Below are 16,630 nucleotides of genomic sequence, written 5' to 3'. Positions count from 1 at the left end.
TCTTTTTTTTTCTTTTCCAATTAACCACGTCTTCACCATCCTCTCTTAACTCACGTGCATTCCATTTCAAAATCAGGTCGTTTTGCCTTACATGGATTAGGTCGTTTTGATTTACATGGATTTTGCTATGCCTAGATATAACATTTAGGTGCATAGCAAAATCTATATATCTAAAAAAGCTAACACGATAACAATCTACATTTTATAACGGAGGGAGTACCACATAGTTCACCATAGAAAATAACAGAAGGAAGCACACGAACATTCACAAGCAGCATGCTAAAATAAAACACGCACCATACATCACACGCATAATACCACATAGTTCACCAGTCTACCGGCATAGCTAACTCGCAAACTGAATAAACTAGCGGAGGAAAACAAGCAACCAAGTCCGTTTCCCGTAGTTCCCTTTAAACAGTGCCTGCAATAGAAGCGTTGTGATTAAACTTGCAATCCACACGGGGCATGCCAATTGACATTTGGCAGCACGGAAACAAGAAAAATTGGGCATCAAAAGCACATACGAGCAGAAATTGTATTGATAACTCACCTTCTACATCCTGCCCCTGATGGCTAACGACAATGTCCATCTCACTGGAAAAAAAACAGGGTGACATTCATTAATCAAACTACAGATCACATGTACTCATGCTGACAAACACAATAAACCACACTAGAGAGAGAGAAGAAATCCAAACTGTTTCAGAGATTTTTTTTAACTATTTAGTACAGGAAAAAGAGCAAAAGCAGCAGATCACCGAACATGTCTATTGCTTGCAAGCAAGATAGATGTTCCTGATTCCACTTCTCAAAACCTAACTCTAGCTTCTGCCGTGGCTGAATAGACTCAACATACAGCCACCATAACGATGACTATTTTACATGTTAAATCATTAAAACAACATTATACATAAAATAACAAACCATATAATCAAAATCCAAAACTAAATTACCACTTGGAATAAATAATTGGAAGAAGTGTATAACAGTATAACAGTACAGTGCACAGGCTCTCAGCTATCTGAATAACAGAAGAGAGACCTGAATACTATGTGCTACTGGTTTACTTTACAAATAATGGATGGAGCTCAGAACATAGCCCCTATTATCCAAAAGGATGGCTAAGCTGCAAAGTATTTCCTTTTGTTTTCTTTTAGTAAATAGCACAGGTGGGGAAAGCTTGATAGCATCACCACATATCACAATGGACAATTGAGCTTATAAAATGCTGATGTTCAGAGTAAATATAGTATAGGGAACATTTTAAACCGGGGACATGTCAAGTAAAACATGGTGTCTGCTTGCCAAATTGCCAATACGCAACTAGAGAAGAACCTATCCACCGATTCTAGTGCTATGCAATTTCTTAATAGGTTAGTAATGAAACTAAAAAACAACGCACTGCCAGGGCTAAAGGAGAACAGGCATTGCACCGAGTTTTTGAAGTTCTGGATACTGGACAGTCAGATTTTACAGACTGGACCGGCATGCTCCAAATGTTGTGACACATGACGGAGACGTGGGGGCTCGGGCTATGGTCACGTGTGGCATCATAAATCTAGTTGAGCTGTGTCCTGAAGTGCAAAATCTATGCAAGCACTCATGTGTTAAGTGCACAGGACAAAACTTCCATACGGATGGATCAAATAAAATTTAGATTGCGCTAAGAACCAAATGACGGCGTAGGCTGTGGAATGGTCACTACTGACTAGACCATTGAGCTATTCATTTGGCTCGAAAGGTATGGTAGATAGATCATGACCCAGAAGGTTTGGCAACTAGTTGTTTTTAAAAAAGTGACATGTCGACAATGGATCTGGGAGCACATGATGTGATAATTTGGCAGAGATGGAACTTAGCTTGAGAAAAGCCAAACTTCTGATATGATTCTGCTATTTTTTTGTTATCCACTTAAGAAAAGGTAAATCATATAGTCGATACATCATTGTGTTTGAAGTTTGGATCAACCTCTAGGCGTATTGATTATGGAGATTGCATATCACGTAGAACTGGAGCTGCTTATGTCGTCCTAGTCTGACAGAGCTCAAGAGAAGATGCCAGTGTGAGGAAGGGGAAACCATATTCATAGTCCCAGTCTCCCAGAGCTCAAGAGACGAGGCTGGGGTGAGGAAGGGAAAATCATATTCATAGGCAAGGTGCAATCAATGGGAAAGTGGGAAAGAGATGGGATGAAGGAGTAAGAATAATTTGCAGATTTGTTTAGAAGAGAAAAGGGATAGCAGTGCCAGTGCCAAACAAACCTTTGCAGTAGCATGCTAGCAGGGGCAGAGCTAGGGCCTATGCTGGGTGTGCTGTAGCATGGGTCCAGCGCAGTGCATCTCAGGCCAATACACGAAGTTCCTAGGTCCAAAACACTAGAATTTTGCTCAAATTTAGCTACCTCAGCACTTGTCCATGGGTCCAGCCCTGGGTGGAAGCCATTTCTGGCTCCGCCCCTGCATGCTAGCAATCAATTTATTCACTGGTAGATTAAAAACTGCACATGTTTGAAATGGAGAATATGCAATTAGTCACTGTTTTAGTTTATTCATCCATAATACTTGTGCTTTTCTTTTTGTAAAACTGACCACAAAGCAAGTTACATGGGATGTTTTTCAGTGCTAATTCATGAAGTGCCATCGTAGCTATTCCTTTTATTGCATATATTTTCAAGAATTCCCAGGGTCATAAAATTTGGAGCATTATTCAGCAGTTTATACTAGGTATTCCAAATATGAGTTCAGACAAAAATTCAGGGAGCACATAAAGCGCAATCAGGGAGCTTTTTTTCAGCATTGCATTTTATACCAGGTATTCCAAATAGGCAATCCATCAATTGCTGTATGATTGCAGGATAACAAAGAAAAAACACCTGATTCTCACATGGAATGCTTCCACAAGTAGATCTCACGCAGTGCTTATAAAAAAGCACTATGAGACATATACTGGCTCAGCAAACAAAAATTACAATCGTTGAAGAAATAAATGAAATGAAATGAGAATGATTTAATGTCTTACCTAGATCAGTGGTTCCTTTCTTGATTGCTCAGTGGTTCCCTTCTCTGAAATTTGGTAAGTGGGGAGACAAAGCCATCCTGTAGGGAAGTGCATGCCCACAGAACCGTTCCCTATTTGGCAGCTTTTGCATTGTCATTTCCTTGAGATTGAGGACAAACACCCAGGGAGCCTCATAGTGCTTGATGAAAACAAATCCCTCTCCAGCATCTACAATCCTAATCAAATAACTGTTACCAGATCCACCTGCCATTCTGAGATCAAGCAACCCATCCACACCCGAAAACTTCATGACATCCTCTTTCAACCATCGGCCTTTGGCACTCCTGCTCCTGTCATGACGCCAGAAATGGAGTGCACAGCGGGACCACGCCATTGCCACGACACGGAGGTCCCTGTCACCCTCGCTCCTCATGACCTTGATGTTCCTGTTGTACTTATCACACATGCCGCTGCATGGCAGATTGATGGTGGAGAACTTCTTGGTTTGCAAGTCCAGCACCAGGATATGCTCGTAGTCCATTCCCCAGTCGTGTACGACCCAATAGACATGCCCACTGTCACGGGCACCATCATCGATCCAGGGCGTCTCATAATTGTAAAGTTCGTAAGTGTCAGGGCATGGGAGCACTACCCATTGTCGTGAGCTTGAGGAGAAAGCACAGAGGCACGGCCCCTCCCTAAGAACGTATGTTGCAATGAGCACCTCGAAGGAGAAGATGCCAGTGCCCCCCTCGTCTTTGTCACTGATTACCAAAGCAGCGCCTAGGTAATAAGACCCAAGGTACAGGCCGGCACCAGGCTTGGGCAAGAGGATAGAGTGGCCTGACAAGGGGTCGCAGACGGCGAAGTGCTTGGGGATGTCCCTGAGGTCCGGAAGCTCGCGATCATTGGTAGAGCGGTCGCAGGACGAGCAGAAGAGCAGGAGGCCATCGCGAGAGTCGGCGAGGGACCAATGGTCGACTGTGGGGAGCGAGCTGAGGGAGAAATCCCGGCATCGGCCGACGGCGCCGCCGACGCCGGGATTAGGCGCGACCACCGGTAGGAAGGTAGGGTCGAGCACCGGGAGGGGAGACCGGTTGAGCACGTCGTACCGGTCGGGGCGGCCGCCTTTGCAGATGAAAAATCCGAGGAGCTGGGGCGGGTGGAGGCGGCGGAACCGGCGGAGGAAGGCGGGGGCGGAGGAGACGCGGCGCCAGCGACGGCAGACGAGGGCGGCGGAGCGCGCTAGGTCGGCCGCCGAGGGGAGGCGCAGGAGAATCTCCTCCAGGTCCGCGTCGTCGAGGATGGCCGTCGCGTCGCCGTCGCAGTCGCCGTCGCCGTCCCGCGGCGCCGGCCTCCGGCATTTCCCCAGCATTTTGAGGATTTCCCTCGTCCTCGGCTCTCGGGTATTTGGTTGCGAATGGAGGGGCTCAGCCAGGCTACAGTACTGTGCAGGGAGCGGCGGCTTCCGACGGGATGTTGGCTGGTAAAGTGGTAGGAGCGGAGGAGAGGTGGCCGCCGGTGAGGTGCCTGCACAGAAGAGGCGGCGCTGTACTGTGACTGGGAGAGTGATTGGAGATTTGGAGAGTGAAGGAACCTCCGAGAGTCGGGACAATGGGGATGGCAACGGACGGTGTGGGCTTGGTCTCATGGGCTTAGCGTAAAGCACACTACAGTTCTCACGGTGGACTGGGCCACGGGGGAATTGATCCAGGACGATGGAGACGTCAAATTGTTCAACGGGCCGCCACAAAAGACGGGCCTCCAGCTTCTTCGTGTTCGTCTCCGCGCCTCCGCGGCATTGGGGGTTTCCCAGACCAGCCCGTTTTCATGCATGTCTAATTTGCCATTTGCCTTCCGCAATCACAATCAGCCAACCAATTCTATTGTTGCAAGAACCTTGTTACTATCAATCAACACATTTTTCTCGTGTGCGCTCCACGACTCCACGTGACATGAAAACGGGTCACGTTTTCAGAATGAATGATTTCTTAGTACACGGCTCTATTCTTCGAGTGATATAAAATCTCCAATTTAAAAGCTTGTTCTTTCCAAGGCATATGACGGTGGATTGCAGTTTTTTGAACAATGTTTTGCTGAAGCTAGGCTTTCGAAGCTCATGGGTACAGCGTGTCATGACTTGCGTGACATCGGTACGCTACTCGGTCTGCTTCAATGGTGTCATGTCGACACCGTTCACTCTAACACGCGGTCTTCGCCAAGGTGATCCGCTTTCGCCATATTTACTTCTCTTTGTTGCTGATGGTATGTCAGAATTGATCAACAGTAAAGTTCAGAGTGGTGCTTTGCATGAGCTACAGATTTGCAGGGGAGCTCCTGGCATCTCGCATCTACTATTTGCATATGACACATTACTCTTCCTCAAGGCCACCACGGATCAGGCTAGCCAGGTTAAAGAGTTGCTGAACATATATACTCGATGCACAGGCCAATTGATTAATCCGTCAAAATGCTCTATAATGTTCAATGAGAAAGGGCAGCAGGAAACACATGATCAGGTTAAACAGATACTTGGGGTGGAGAGAGCCACATTTGAGCTTAAGTATTTGGGACTTCCTACACCATCAGGGAGGATGAAAGGTGAACGATTCCAACCCCTGAAGGAGCGTCTAAGCAAGAGACTCAGAGATTTCACTGAGAAAAATATGTCCTCGGGAGCTAAGGAAGCCTTAGTCAAAGCAGTTGCGCAAGCTCTTCCTACATACATCAGGAGTGTCTTTAAGCTGTCCCTTGGTTTATGTGATGATCTCACAAGCATTATTAGAGAGTTTTTGGTGGGGAGTGGAAAATGGGAAGAGAAAGACGGCATGGGTTGCATGGAATGATTTAACTCTAAAAAAGTGTTGTTGTTGGGGGGGGGGGGGGGGGGGGGGGGGGGGCGTGGGGGTGCGGCTTGGTTTTAAAGATTTACGTCTTTTCAACCAAGCTATGCTAGCAAGACAGGCTTGGCGCTTGCTGGAATTCCCTGAGAGCCTTTGTGCCAGATTATTGAAAGCTAAGTACTACCCAAGAGGATGCCTAACTGATACAACATTTTGTTCTAATCCATCTCCTACCTGGCAGTCAGTTATGCATGGTCTCGAACTCCTAAAAAAAGGAATTATTTGGCGAATAGGATGTGGCTCACAGGTCCGCATCTGGCGTGACCCATGGATTCCAAGAGAGTATCGATGAATGTAACATCAAGGCAGGGGCGTTGCCGCCTAAGATGGGTATCTGAATTGTTGGATATATCAGGGCGTAATTGGGACTATGACAAGCTCCTAGGCATTTTTAATCCTGCGGATGCAGATGCAATTGCAAAGATCAAGCTGCCAGAGAGAGCTTCAGAAGATTTCATCGCTTGGCAAATGGAAAAACCTGGGATCTTTACCGTGCGGAGTGCTTATAACTTGGCATTGAAATTGCGGGACATGCAGGTTAGCACGGCAACAAGTTTACTGCCACATGGTGACCGAAAGTTATGGAATTGTGTCTGGGAAGGTAACATTCCAACGAAGGTTAATATCTTCACGTGGAAACTATGTAGGGATGTACTCCCAACCAAGAGAAATAAGCTCATCAGAAAATTAGAAGTGGAGGACATCTGCGACCTTTGTGGGCAGGAAGTAGAGACTAGCTTTCATGCCACGGTGGCTTGCCCTCAAGCACGAAATCTCCGTTTAGCGATGCCAGCTGAGGCATTATTCGTTTACACTGGCCCTGATTGGCTGTTGTTACTTCTGGAGAGATGTTCGAACGAACAAAGAGTTTTAACCAAGCTTGTTCTCTGGAGGGCTTGGTCAGTCACCAATCTGGCCCATCATGCATCACCAGCTCAGTGCATTATCTCTGGTGTTTACGAGAATCTCTGGAACAGGTAAGGAAACAGGCAAGCAAGATGTCTTGTTCACAGCATGGATAGTGTTGTTTAGATGCGCAGATGCGGCTGAAGCTGAGGCGAAAGCTTGTGAAGAAGGAATTCGACTAGCAACGCAATGGGTCCAAGGGCCTGTGATCATCGAGTCGGACTGCGCGAGAATGGTTAAGGCGTTGCGGAAGAAGGAAGATAAATCAGAACTGAGCTTCACAGTTGCTGCGGCAATAGAACAAACACAATTGCTTGAGGAACGGAGAGTAACACAGGTGAAAAGAGAGTGTAGCTATGTTCTCCTAGTTAATAAAGCTCTCTTTTTACCCCCCCCCCCCCCCCCCCCCCCCCCCCCCCCCCCCCCCCCCCAAAAAAAAAAGAGCCTAGCTAAAGGGAACACACAGATTCATGCCATCTGTGTTTTCTTTGGGCCTATTTAGATTTGTTTTTTTCCCCTGTTACATTCAGTTTGACAAAAATGTTCCACTTAGCAAATTATCATGCTTGCCCTGAGCTGTGTTTTTCATTCCTAATGTTAAATAAAGCAAAGCAGAGGAGCGTTCTGGCAAGCAGAGCAGCAATGAGGAGTCTGCGCGGGGCATGGAATAATATATAGAAAACATTTCAGAATGAATTTAGAAAATGCTGTGAGAACTATTATAAGTCAATCCTAGTTATGGTCAATGAGATCTGAACCCGTATGCAATTTATCATCACAGCAATTTGACATTATCTGTCAAATGCGTGTGCCGACAGCGTTTGTCAAAACGAACCCTAACACGATCGATAAGTATTTCTCTGCACCCTCCGCTATCACTAAAGTAGTTGATTTCCTCTATGCTGCAATGAGTGCCGATTCTTGCTCATGGTGCATCATCAGCACTCGTGATCATACCCATTTAGTGTTTGTGTTTTGCATGTTTCTCACTACTATTTGATATACCAGTATTTCAGCAAGAACTGTTAAGTTAAACTCTTGTTTAGAGCTCCAAGCTACACTCATCCACAACTTGATAATGGACTATGCCTTGAATTGCTAGTTTTGCATGGACAAGTTTCACTCAAACTCAAAGTCATAATCAGTACTTGACTGCCAGTATCCTACCCCGCGGGTGGAGCATATACGTTATACTTCCAGGTCTCTTTCATAAGCTTACTAGAGATCACCCAAGTCTCATAGACTGCGACGTTTAACAGCCGGACTCATATAGGTGTGTTTTTTCAAGAATGTTTTATAGGATAGCATCTTCGCTTATTAAAGCCAACAGAATCACATTAAAGCATATAGCCAACCTACCTTACAACACACATGCCTTACAGCATACCTATCTTATAGCATTTGAGAGTATTGCATCTTCACTTAGAGAGGGTTAAATAATTATTCTCCTTAGTTAACCAAAAGTTTGTTTTTTCCATATCCTAATTCACGGGATCTCCGATCACATAGGTTGGGTTACCACTATGACAACTCAAACGGGTCTCATACCTATCTCCCTCGATGCACTTTCTATCACATTCCGTGATAGCCCTTTTTTAAAGAGATCTACCAGGTTTTTATCTGTTTGAATATAAGTCACACTTATTACTCCGGAGTTTCTCAATTTCCTGATAGACTTCAGTCGTCTCTTGACATGTCTTGATGATTTCGCATTATCCTTAGCATTGTTCACTTTGACTATCACAGTTTGATTGTCACAGTTCATAAGGATGGTCGGCACAGGTTTTTCAGCCACATGCAAGTCCTTCAAGAGTTCACATAACCACTCTGCCTCAACAGTGGCTGTATCTAAAGTAGTAAGTTCTACCTCCATGTCCATGGTTGACCTCATCAAAATGGTTTGTTTGCAAGACCTCCATGATATAGCACCACCTCCAAGGGTAAACACATACCCACTCGTGGCATAAAGCTCATCAGTATCAGAAATCCAGTTCGAGTCACTATATCCCCAAGCACAGCAGGGTGCCCAGAATAGTGAATCCCATAACTCATAGTACCCACCAAGTAGCGCATAGCCCTTTCAAGTACATGCCAATGATCAATACCCGGGTTTGACATGAACCTGCTCAATTTGATCACAACAAAAAATATGTCGGGTCTCGTTGCGCTAGCTAATTACATGAGTGAATTGATAATTTGAGAGTATCTCAGGTGATCTTTCACAATTTTCTTATTCTTTCGAAGTATTACACTAGGATCATAAGAAGTTGGAGAAGGCTTGTTGTCCATGTAGCCAAAGTGGCTCAAGATTTTCTCCACATAATGGGACTGTGAAAGAGTAATCACATTATCATCTTTAATCAGCTTAATGTTCAGAATAACATCAGCTTCTCCTAAATCTTTCATATCAAAACTCTTTGATAGAAAACACTTAACCTCATTGATCACATCAATATTGCTGCCAAAAATTAGTATGTCATCCACATACAAGCATAATATAACTCCTTCACCCTCACCATGGCGACAGTACACACATCTATCAACCTCATTTATGACAAAGCCCGCAAAAGTTAAAGTTCTATTAAATTTCTTATGCCATTGCTTAGGCGCCTGTTTCATGCCATATAAAGACTTTAACAACTTACACACCTTACTTTCTTAACCCTTCACCACAACTCCATTAGGTTGATCCATATAAATCTCCTCATCCAACTCTCCATTTAGAAAACTTGTCTTTACGTCCATCTGATGGACAATAAAACCATATGAGGTAGCCAAAGAAAGTAGTGCTCGAATTGTGATCAGTCTAGCGATAGGTGAGTAAGTATCAAAGAAATCTTCACCTTATTTTTGTGTGTAGCCTTTGGCCACAAGACGTGTCTTGTACTTCTCAATAGTACCATTAGGCCTAAGCTTCTTCTTGAACACCCATTTACAACCCATTGGTTTTGCACCCATAGAGTCGTTCAGTGAGCTCCCAGGTTCCATTAGAAAGAATCGAGTCCATCTCATTATGGATAGTTTCTTTCCAATCATCTGCATCTGGAGATGCAAATGCCTCAGCAATAGACGTAGGTGTATCATCCACAAGGTATATAGTGAAATCATCACCAAAGAATTTTGCAATCCTTTATCTCTTACGCCTTCTAGGAGCTTCACTATCATCCTTCTCAATGACCTTCTCATGCTCATCAGATTGTTTAGAAGACTCAATAGATGCAATTGGTTTAGAAATTATCTCAGAGGAAAATCTAGAAGTGCTATGCATATCTTTTATAGAAAAAATATTCTCGAAAAATGTTGCATCACGAGATTCCATAATAGTATCAACATGCATATTAGGTACCTCTAATTTAACTACTAAAAATCTATAAGCAATGCTCCTCTGAGCATATCCTAGAAAGACACAATCCACTGTCTTCTATCCCAACTTGTACTTTTTAGAAATTGGTACATTGACTTTCGCCAAGCACCCCCAAGTGCGCAAATAAGAAAGTGATGGTTTTCTCCCAACCCACATCTCGTATGGAGTTTGCTCTTTATTATTGTTCAGAACTCTATTCAGGACATGACATGAAGTCAATAAAACCTCCCCACCGTGCCTTAGATAAACCAGCAGTGTCTAACATGGCCTTAACTAGATCAGTTAGCGTGCGGTTTTTTCTCTCAGCAACCCCGTTTGATTCAGGAGAATAGGGATGCACCCTCTCATGAATAATAATATGTTCCTCACAAAATTCATCAAAGATTTTAGGAAAATATTCACCACCACGATCTGACTTTAAACGCTTGATCTTTCTCTCAAGTTGATTCTCAACTTCTGCTTTATAGATTTTAAAGTAGTTTAATGCTTCATTCTTAGTTTGAATATAGTCACATCATCAATCAATGTCATGAAGTATCTCTTTCCACCTTTTGTCAACACACCATTCATCTCATAGAGATCAGAATGTATGAGATTTCGAGAGGTGCCAAGTTTCTCTCCCCAGCCATCTTGTGAGGCTTCTGAGGTTGCTTCGATTACACACGGCTATGGCACTTAGAACCTTTGGCAATAGTGATGTTCAGAATTAAACACATGCTGGAAAGCTGAGACATCAAACCAAAATTAACGTGATATAGATGTGAATGCCAAGTACTCGCATCATCACTAACATTGTCATAAATATTGTTCACTGACTTATTACAAAAATCTGCAAGAGAATAACGGAACAAGCATCCGCAATCATAGCCTTTACCAACAAATTGTCCATGTTTCAACACAACTAATTTATTGAACTCTAACACTACCTTAAACTCGTTCTTGCACAGGACCGAGCCGCTCACAAGATTCTTGTTAATAGTAGTGATATGTTGTACGTTCCTCAGCTGCACGATTTTTCCCGAAGTAAACTTCAGATCTACCGTGCCAACACCATGAACAGAAGCATGTGACCTAAGCGATCTGGTAAAAAGAGAATATGGATATGTCAGCACACACATGGATATTGGTACCCGTATCAAGCCACCAACTGGTAGATTAAAAAATTGAAAGAACAGTAGGTAATAAATTACCATACTCATCTCCAGTGTTGCCTATGGCCACTATGTTGACATCTTTGGATCCATATCCATGATTAGCCCTTTTATCCTTGCGAACTGCGCGATCTGAACAATCCTTTAAGAAATATCCAGCTCGCCATAGGTACAACAAGACAACTCGGATTTGTTCATCTTCTTTTTCTTGAAGGTAGTAGTCTTGATTTTGTTTTTCCCTTTATTCTTGTTTGTGTGGGAACTTTTGCACCATCTTAGCGCTAGACTAGTCTTGATCTCCTTTATCAGCAGCATCTTTCATCCGAGCTTTCTCCTCAACATTAAGAGACGCTATTAGGTTTTCAACTGATATCTCCTATCTACTATGTTTTAGAGTTGTGGCGAAATTCCTCCACGTGGAAGGCAATTTTGCAATTATGCATCCAGCCATAAACTTGTCGGGTATCTCACACTTGAGCTGCTAAAGGTTTTTCATGATGCACTGCACCTCATGCGCTTGCTCTACAACAGAACGGTTGTTCACCATCCTGTATTCGTGGAAGCTCTCCATAAGGTACAGTTCACTATCTGTATTTGTTGCACCATACTTTGTAACCAAAGCATCCCACAACTCTTTCGCATCTGTCGAGACCACATAGATATCGACCGTCTGAGACCACATAGATATCGACCAGACGGTTAGAGAGCACGTTGATGATACATCCCATGAAAAGATTATTGGCATCCGGGAACTTTTCCTGCTGCTCAGTAGTCAGTTCGCCTTCTGATTTGCCTTTTCTTGTGTCCCAGATGTGCATCGCATTAAGCCACATACGGACCTTTAATTGCCATCTCTTAAAGTTCACACCAGAAAACTTTTCTGCCCTTCATGACTCAGCAAAACCAGCCATGGTAAAATCAGCAAATTGCTTATAATAAGATTTTTGAATTGTTGGATAATTAGGCAATTGATGTGTTAATTTCCAAAATAAATAAATCATGATAAGAGACATTTGTAACATGCAAAACTCTAACATACTAGACAACATGAACAGCAAAATCATAAATCTAAGAAAACATGATTGACAACCAGATCAGATCATAGCACAGGTCCTGGGAAGCCGTGATGATGAGCGGCGCTGATGGAACGACGATGATGTTGCAGACGAATCGCAGCAGCCGGCATTGAAGACGACGATACGCCGTGACACGAAGATTGGACGGAGGACGAGTCGTGGCGACGAACTTGAGCAGTCACGCGGAACACTTCCCAAAAACCTTATTCACTCTCTCGCGGTGTAGGATCATAAGGATGGCTAGTTCCGGAGACCTACTCTCCCGTTCGTCGGTGCACACCAACGCAACGAAATGGAGAAGACAACAGTAGCGACGCAGCAGTGTAGAAGAGGCAAATCCTTGTATAGACCACCTTAGGGATACCCTAACCTGGGGGCCTACTCTATGGTGCGTCTTTTCTATGAGGGGGTGGTCCGTATTTACAGGGAGGAAAACCCCCCAACACCCTCATCTATTAGCAATACGAAACTAATAGATGGTGTACCCCTCCTACGCTAATAAGTCTTTAAGATTTATTCATAATTATTTATATGAACAAACCCATGTATCTAACGGGCACGGCAGCATCCTCGAGTAACTAGGGCCGCGAGGCGGCGGTGCCCAACTGCGATGCGACGGCTGGGTGCGTGAATTTGACGGGGGATGCATGGCGGCGGGGATTGCGGGGTGTCCGACCGCACGGTCGCCGGGATCCATGCCGCCGGCCCGAATATTTGCAGACGCCCCTGTTAGGATTATTTACACACATATCTCATTTTCAATTAACCCCTTAGTCGCGATCCAAATAATTGCAGATAGGCGCTTGGCTTGGATCGGCGCGTCCTCCGGGCCGTTCGCCGCCATCATCCTCCCGGGATCCCGGCCGCAATAGCGGAGCGCCATTGCCCGTTCCGCTCCCTTTGACTCCCGCAGGAAGAAGAAGAACACGAGGTACTTGATTTTCGTCGCCATCCGAGTCCCGCGCCGCAGCGGAGCGAGCGGCTATGGCGGGCATGAAGTGCCTCCACGAATGCTGGGCACAGGTAACTCTGTGGGTGCTCCGTGCGCGCCCTCGCCGCACTCATCTTAGCCGGTTGATGCCCACGCCATTACTGCATCTTCCGGTGCTTCACCGGCGCGGCCGTGCTGTGCAGCCCGTCAGTTTTCGGCGACTCTGTTTTTCTGTTGGGCAGAGTGGCCTGCTTTGCCGGACGCGGTAACTGCGGCAACGACACCGTCGCGTTGGCGGACGGCACCGCTCGGGCACCGGGCGTGTTTGTGCAGACGCCGAAACACATTCCCTGGAGTGGGAACTCGTTGAATTCTGATGAAGCAAACAAGCATGTCAAGTCGATGTCAACTTGTAGTGCAGGCAACGGTGCCGCGCCGTGCATACCTTGGCATCCACACCGGCGAGGTAGGGGTTGCCGTCGTACCCGTCACTGGCACACGTAGGACGTAGCCAGTTCCGCAGTTGTCGATGATGTTGTGGCAGGTGCTGTGGCTGCTGCGGCACGCCCTCCTGGCCGCGCCAATGCGGGTTGTGCCACGACGACTTGCCCGTTGCCGTTGCCGGCGTCCGCAAAAGTCATTCCCGGCGGTACTATCCCGATTGACTCCACCGCCCACTCCAGCACCACCGGCACCGCCGTCTGGAGCAAGCTGTTGCTCGCCGACTTGTTGAGCATCTGGGTAGCGACGCCATCGAACCAGCCCGCTCCGCGACGCGCACCGCCATGGGCAGCATGCCGTCGTTCTCGTGGTTCGGGCCCAGGGACTTAGAGCTTGACGGTGTAGGAGGGGCGGCCGATCGGGGGATGGGTGTCTTGCAGCAGCTGCCGGAGCACGCGGCCTCTCCGTCGCCGGGGCTGTTCACCGCGGAGTTTATCGAGGTGTCCCTGATAAAGCATGAGGAGGTCCGCACCGCGGGCATGTCGCGTCCACCTGGTTTACTGGAACCGCGGCCGCGACATTACCCTGGCTTTATCTCCGCTCCGCCATGCCCGCCTCAGGCTTCGCGTTCCTCGTATGCAAACTGCCTGCGCTGCGCAGCGGGTGCCACGCCGCCCAGGTACGCGCGCCTCGCGCTCAGCTCGTCTCCGGCAGCAGTGCTGCCTCTGAGCGCCTGGCTAATGGGTGACCACGTCCCTGGCCAATGAATTGATCGTACCCCCGGAGCTCGCCACGCCGGCGGCGGCAGACGACGTCTCAGGCTCATCGACGACGAACGGGCCTCAGCTCAATGAAACGCGTGTGGCTCCAGTTACTGGGCCTCCGCTTGGCCCAGACAAGACAACGATGCCCGTCAGTCCGTCGAGTCGAATCGTGGCCGCAGCCTCCGGATCCAACGATCCATAGAACCTGGACGGTAAATGAAATACCGTCCACCCCGACCCTCCCAGCGCGCATTGCGCTCCACGGCGGCTGCCACCATCCCGTCGTCTTCCTCCCTCGCGGCCACCGATACCATGTTTGTTTACACCAGGCGTATGCAGCTTCAGCAATGCACTCATGAATTCAAATAAAGATTGGCGTCCAGGGCAAAAGTCATGTCACAGCAAAGGTGTACAGTCTAGTCTACTTCTAACAGTAGCAAATGCGACAAAGAAACTGCAAGTGAAAACTTGGTGCTCATTGTGAACAAATAATCGAACAATTTGCACGGCACACATGCTGGCATGCTGCAAACCAGCGACGCGGCCGTGAGCGGTAACCAAGACGAGAGAGCAGACAAGAAGAGGTACCGGCTGGGCTTGTGAGTTGTGAAGGGGCGACGAGTGTAGCTGGCCGTGCAGCCACGCCGCGCGCTTGCTTGCTTGCTTGAGCTCACGCGCAATCACACCTGCCTGGCAAGTCTGATGCCGGATCACAGCTCCCACTCGAGTAGATATAATTTGAAGAAAAATGGATAGCTCGTGCAATCAGCCAACCAGTTTGGGGTTGATATTAATCGACCTTGTATTAGCATTTTTCAGAATGAATGAATCCTCACATGGCCATTCTTTGAGTGAATAAATCTCAAATAGAAGGGCTAATGGCCTAATAAAGGAACACACATATTCATGCCAATGCCATCACTGTTTTTTTTACATGGGCATGATTATACTTGTTATTTTTTTCTTTACATTCAGTCCCACCCCAAATGTTTGTTTTGTTCCCAAATACCCAACTATCCCATGCTTCCCAAATAAAGGGGGGAAGACAAAGAGGACAATCAGTCTGTTTGCTGTAATATCGTTTTTATCATGCTTCCTGTAAAGCTATATTCTCCAATCAAAACAGAGAAGCCTTAGTGGTAGTCACATTTGATTAGTTTTTAGCTTGCATGCAGTTTATCATCATAACAATTTGACAATATATGTGTGTGTGGATTTCCATGGAAAAGAAAAAGCAAAACAAGTGGCTACTAGCATCACATGTGATTGGCAGATTTGTCAAATGTCAATGAAAAACCTTGCATGCCAGTCATTCTGAGTTTTGGTAAGGAAGAGCTTTTTTTTTTCATGTTTTACTTGTACCAAACCAACAGCGATGTCTAGCAGTGCCGTTGACTTGAACAATATAGATCTGAAACAGTACATACAAATATTTTCATGATTCAAGAAATACTTCTAGCCCCAAGTTCGTGTTGAATCCCCATCTACCTGGAAGTGCTACTTAGAGTTATAGGCCTATGGTGTCATCTGCACAATTGTTTTCTTCCTGATTACACTGCAGCCAATCTGAGTTACTCAATCTTGGTGGGTGATCAGCTTGAAGACACTCAACGGCCTACTTCTTCACATTCACCGAGCAATGTACTACTAAATGAACAATAAGGAGTACTCTGACTAACAGTGGTACCACGGCAACGTGTGGCAATCAACCAACTCCGGCTACCATATCACGTCCATTATCCGATCCAATTGTGCAACCAAAACCCATCTGGAATAAAACAACATGCAAGAATGCTAAAATTTAACTGCTGGAGTTTTTGTTTCCTCTGCTGAGATTGTGGTTTCCTCCAATGCTCCATTGGGGCTTCCATTGTAGAGAATGCCTTGCAGACCCAATGAACAAAGACACCAAATTAAAAATTCGTGTATGGAATGCTTTGAGTGGCGTCCAAAGTATGGGATCATATATACTATGGTTCTAACCATGCAAATGTTGTTGCAGAAGTCATACAAGAACTACCTTTTGTCATTCAACTGTCATGGACAGTCATGAATCCAAGAACTGCTAGAAAAAGAGTTTAGTTAAAGGATAAA

General features: G+C 45.8%; 1 protein-coding gene across 1 annotated transcript; it reads right to left on the bottom strand.

Annotated features, from left to right (window-relative positions):
• Positions 1-180: 180 nt before the first annotated feature.
• On the bottom strand, positions 181-4,616 carry LOC117841474 (uncharacterized). Its single transcript, XM_034721863.2, has 3 exons — positions 3,022-4,616; positions 554-597; positions 181-424 (listed from the first exon to the last, which is right to left on the bottom strand). Exon 1 carries the CDS (start codon positions 4,373-4,375, stop codon positions 3,050-3,052), a length of 1,326 nt encoding a protein of 441 aa, XP_034577754.1. The 5' UTR covers positions 4,376-4,616; the 3' UTR covers positions 181-424; positions 554-597; positions 3,022-3,049.
• Between the last annotated feature and the right edge of the window lie 12,014 nt (positions 4,617-16,630).

The sequence above is a fragment of the Setaria viridis genome, chromosome 1 (assembly GCF_005286985.2).
Source record: "Setaria viridis chromosome 1, Setaria_viridis_v4.0, whole genome shotgun sequence".
Classification (NCBI taxonomy): Eukaryota; Viridiplantae; Streptophyta; class Magnoliopsida; order Poales; family Poaceae; genus Setaria; species Setaria viridis.
This window is presented reverse-complemented; position numbering and strand designations above follow the sequence as displayed.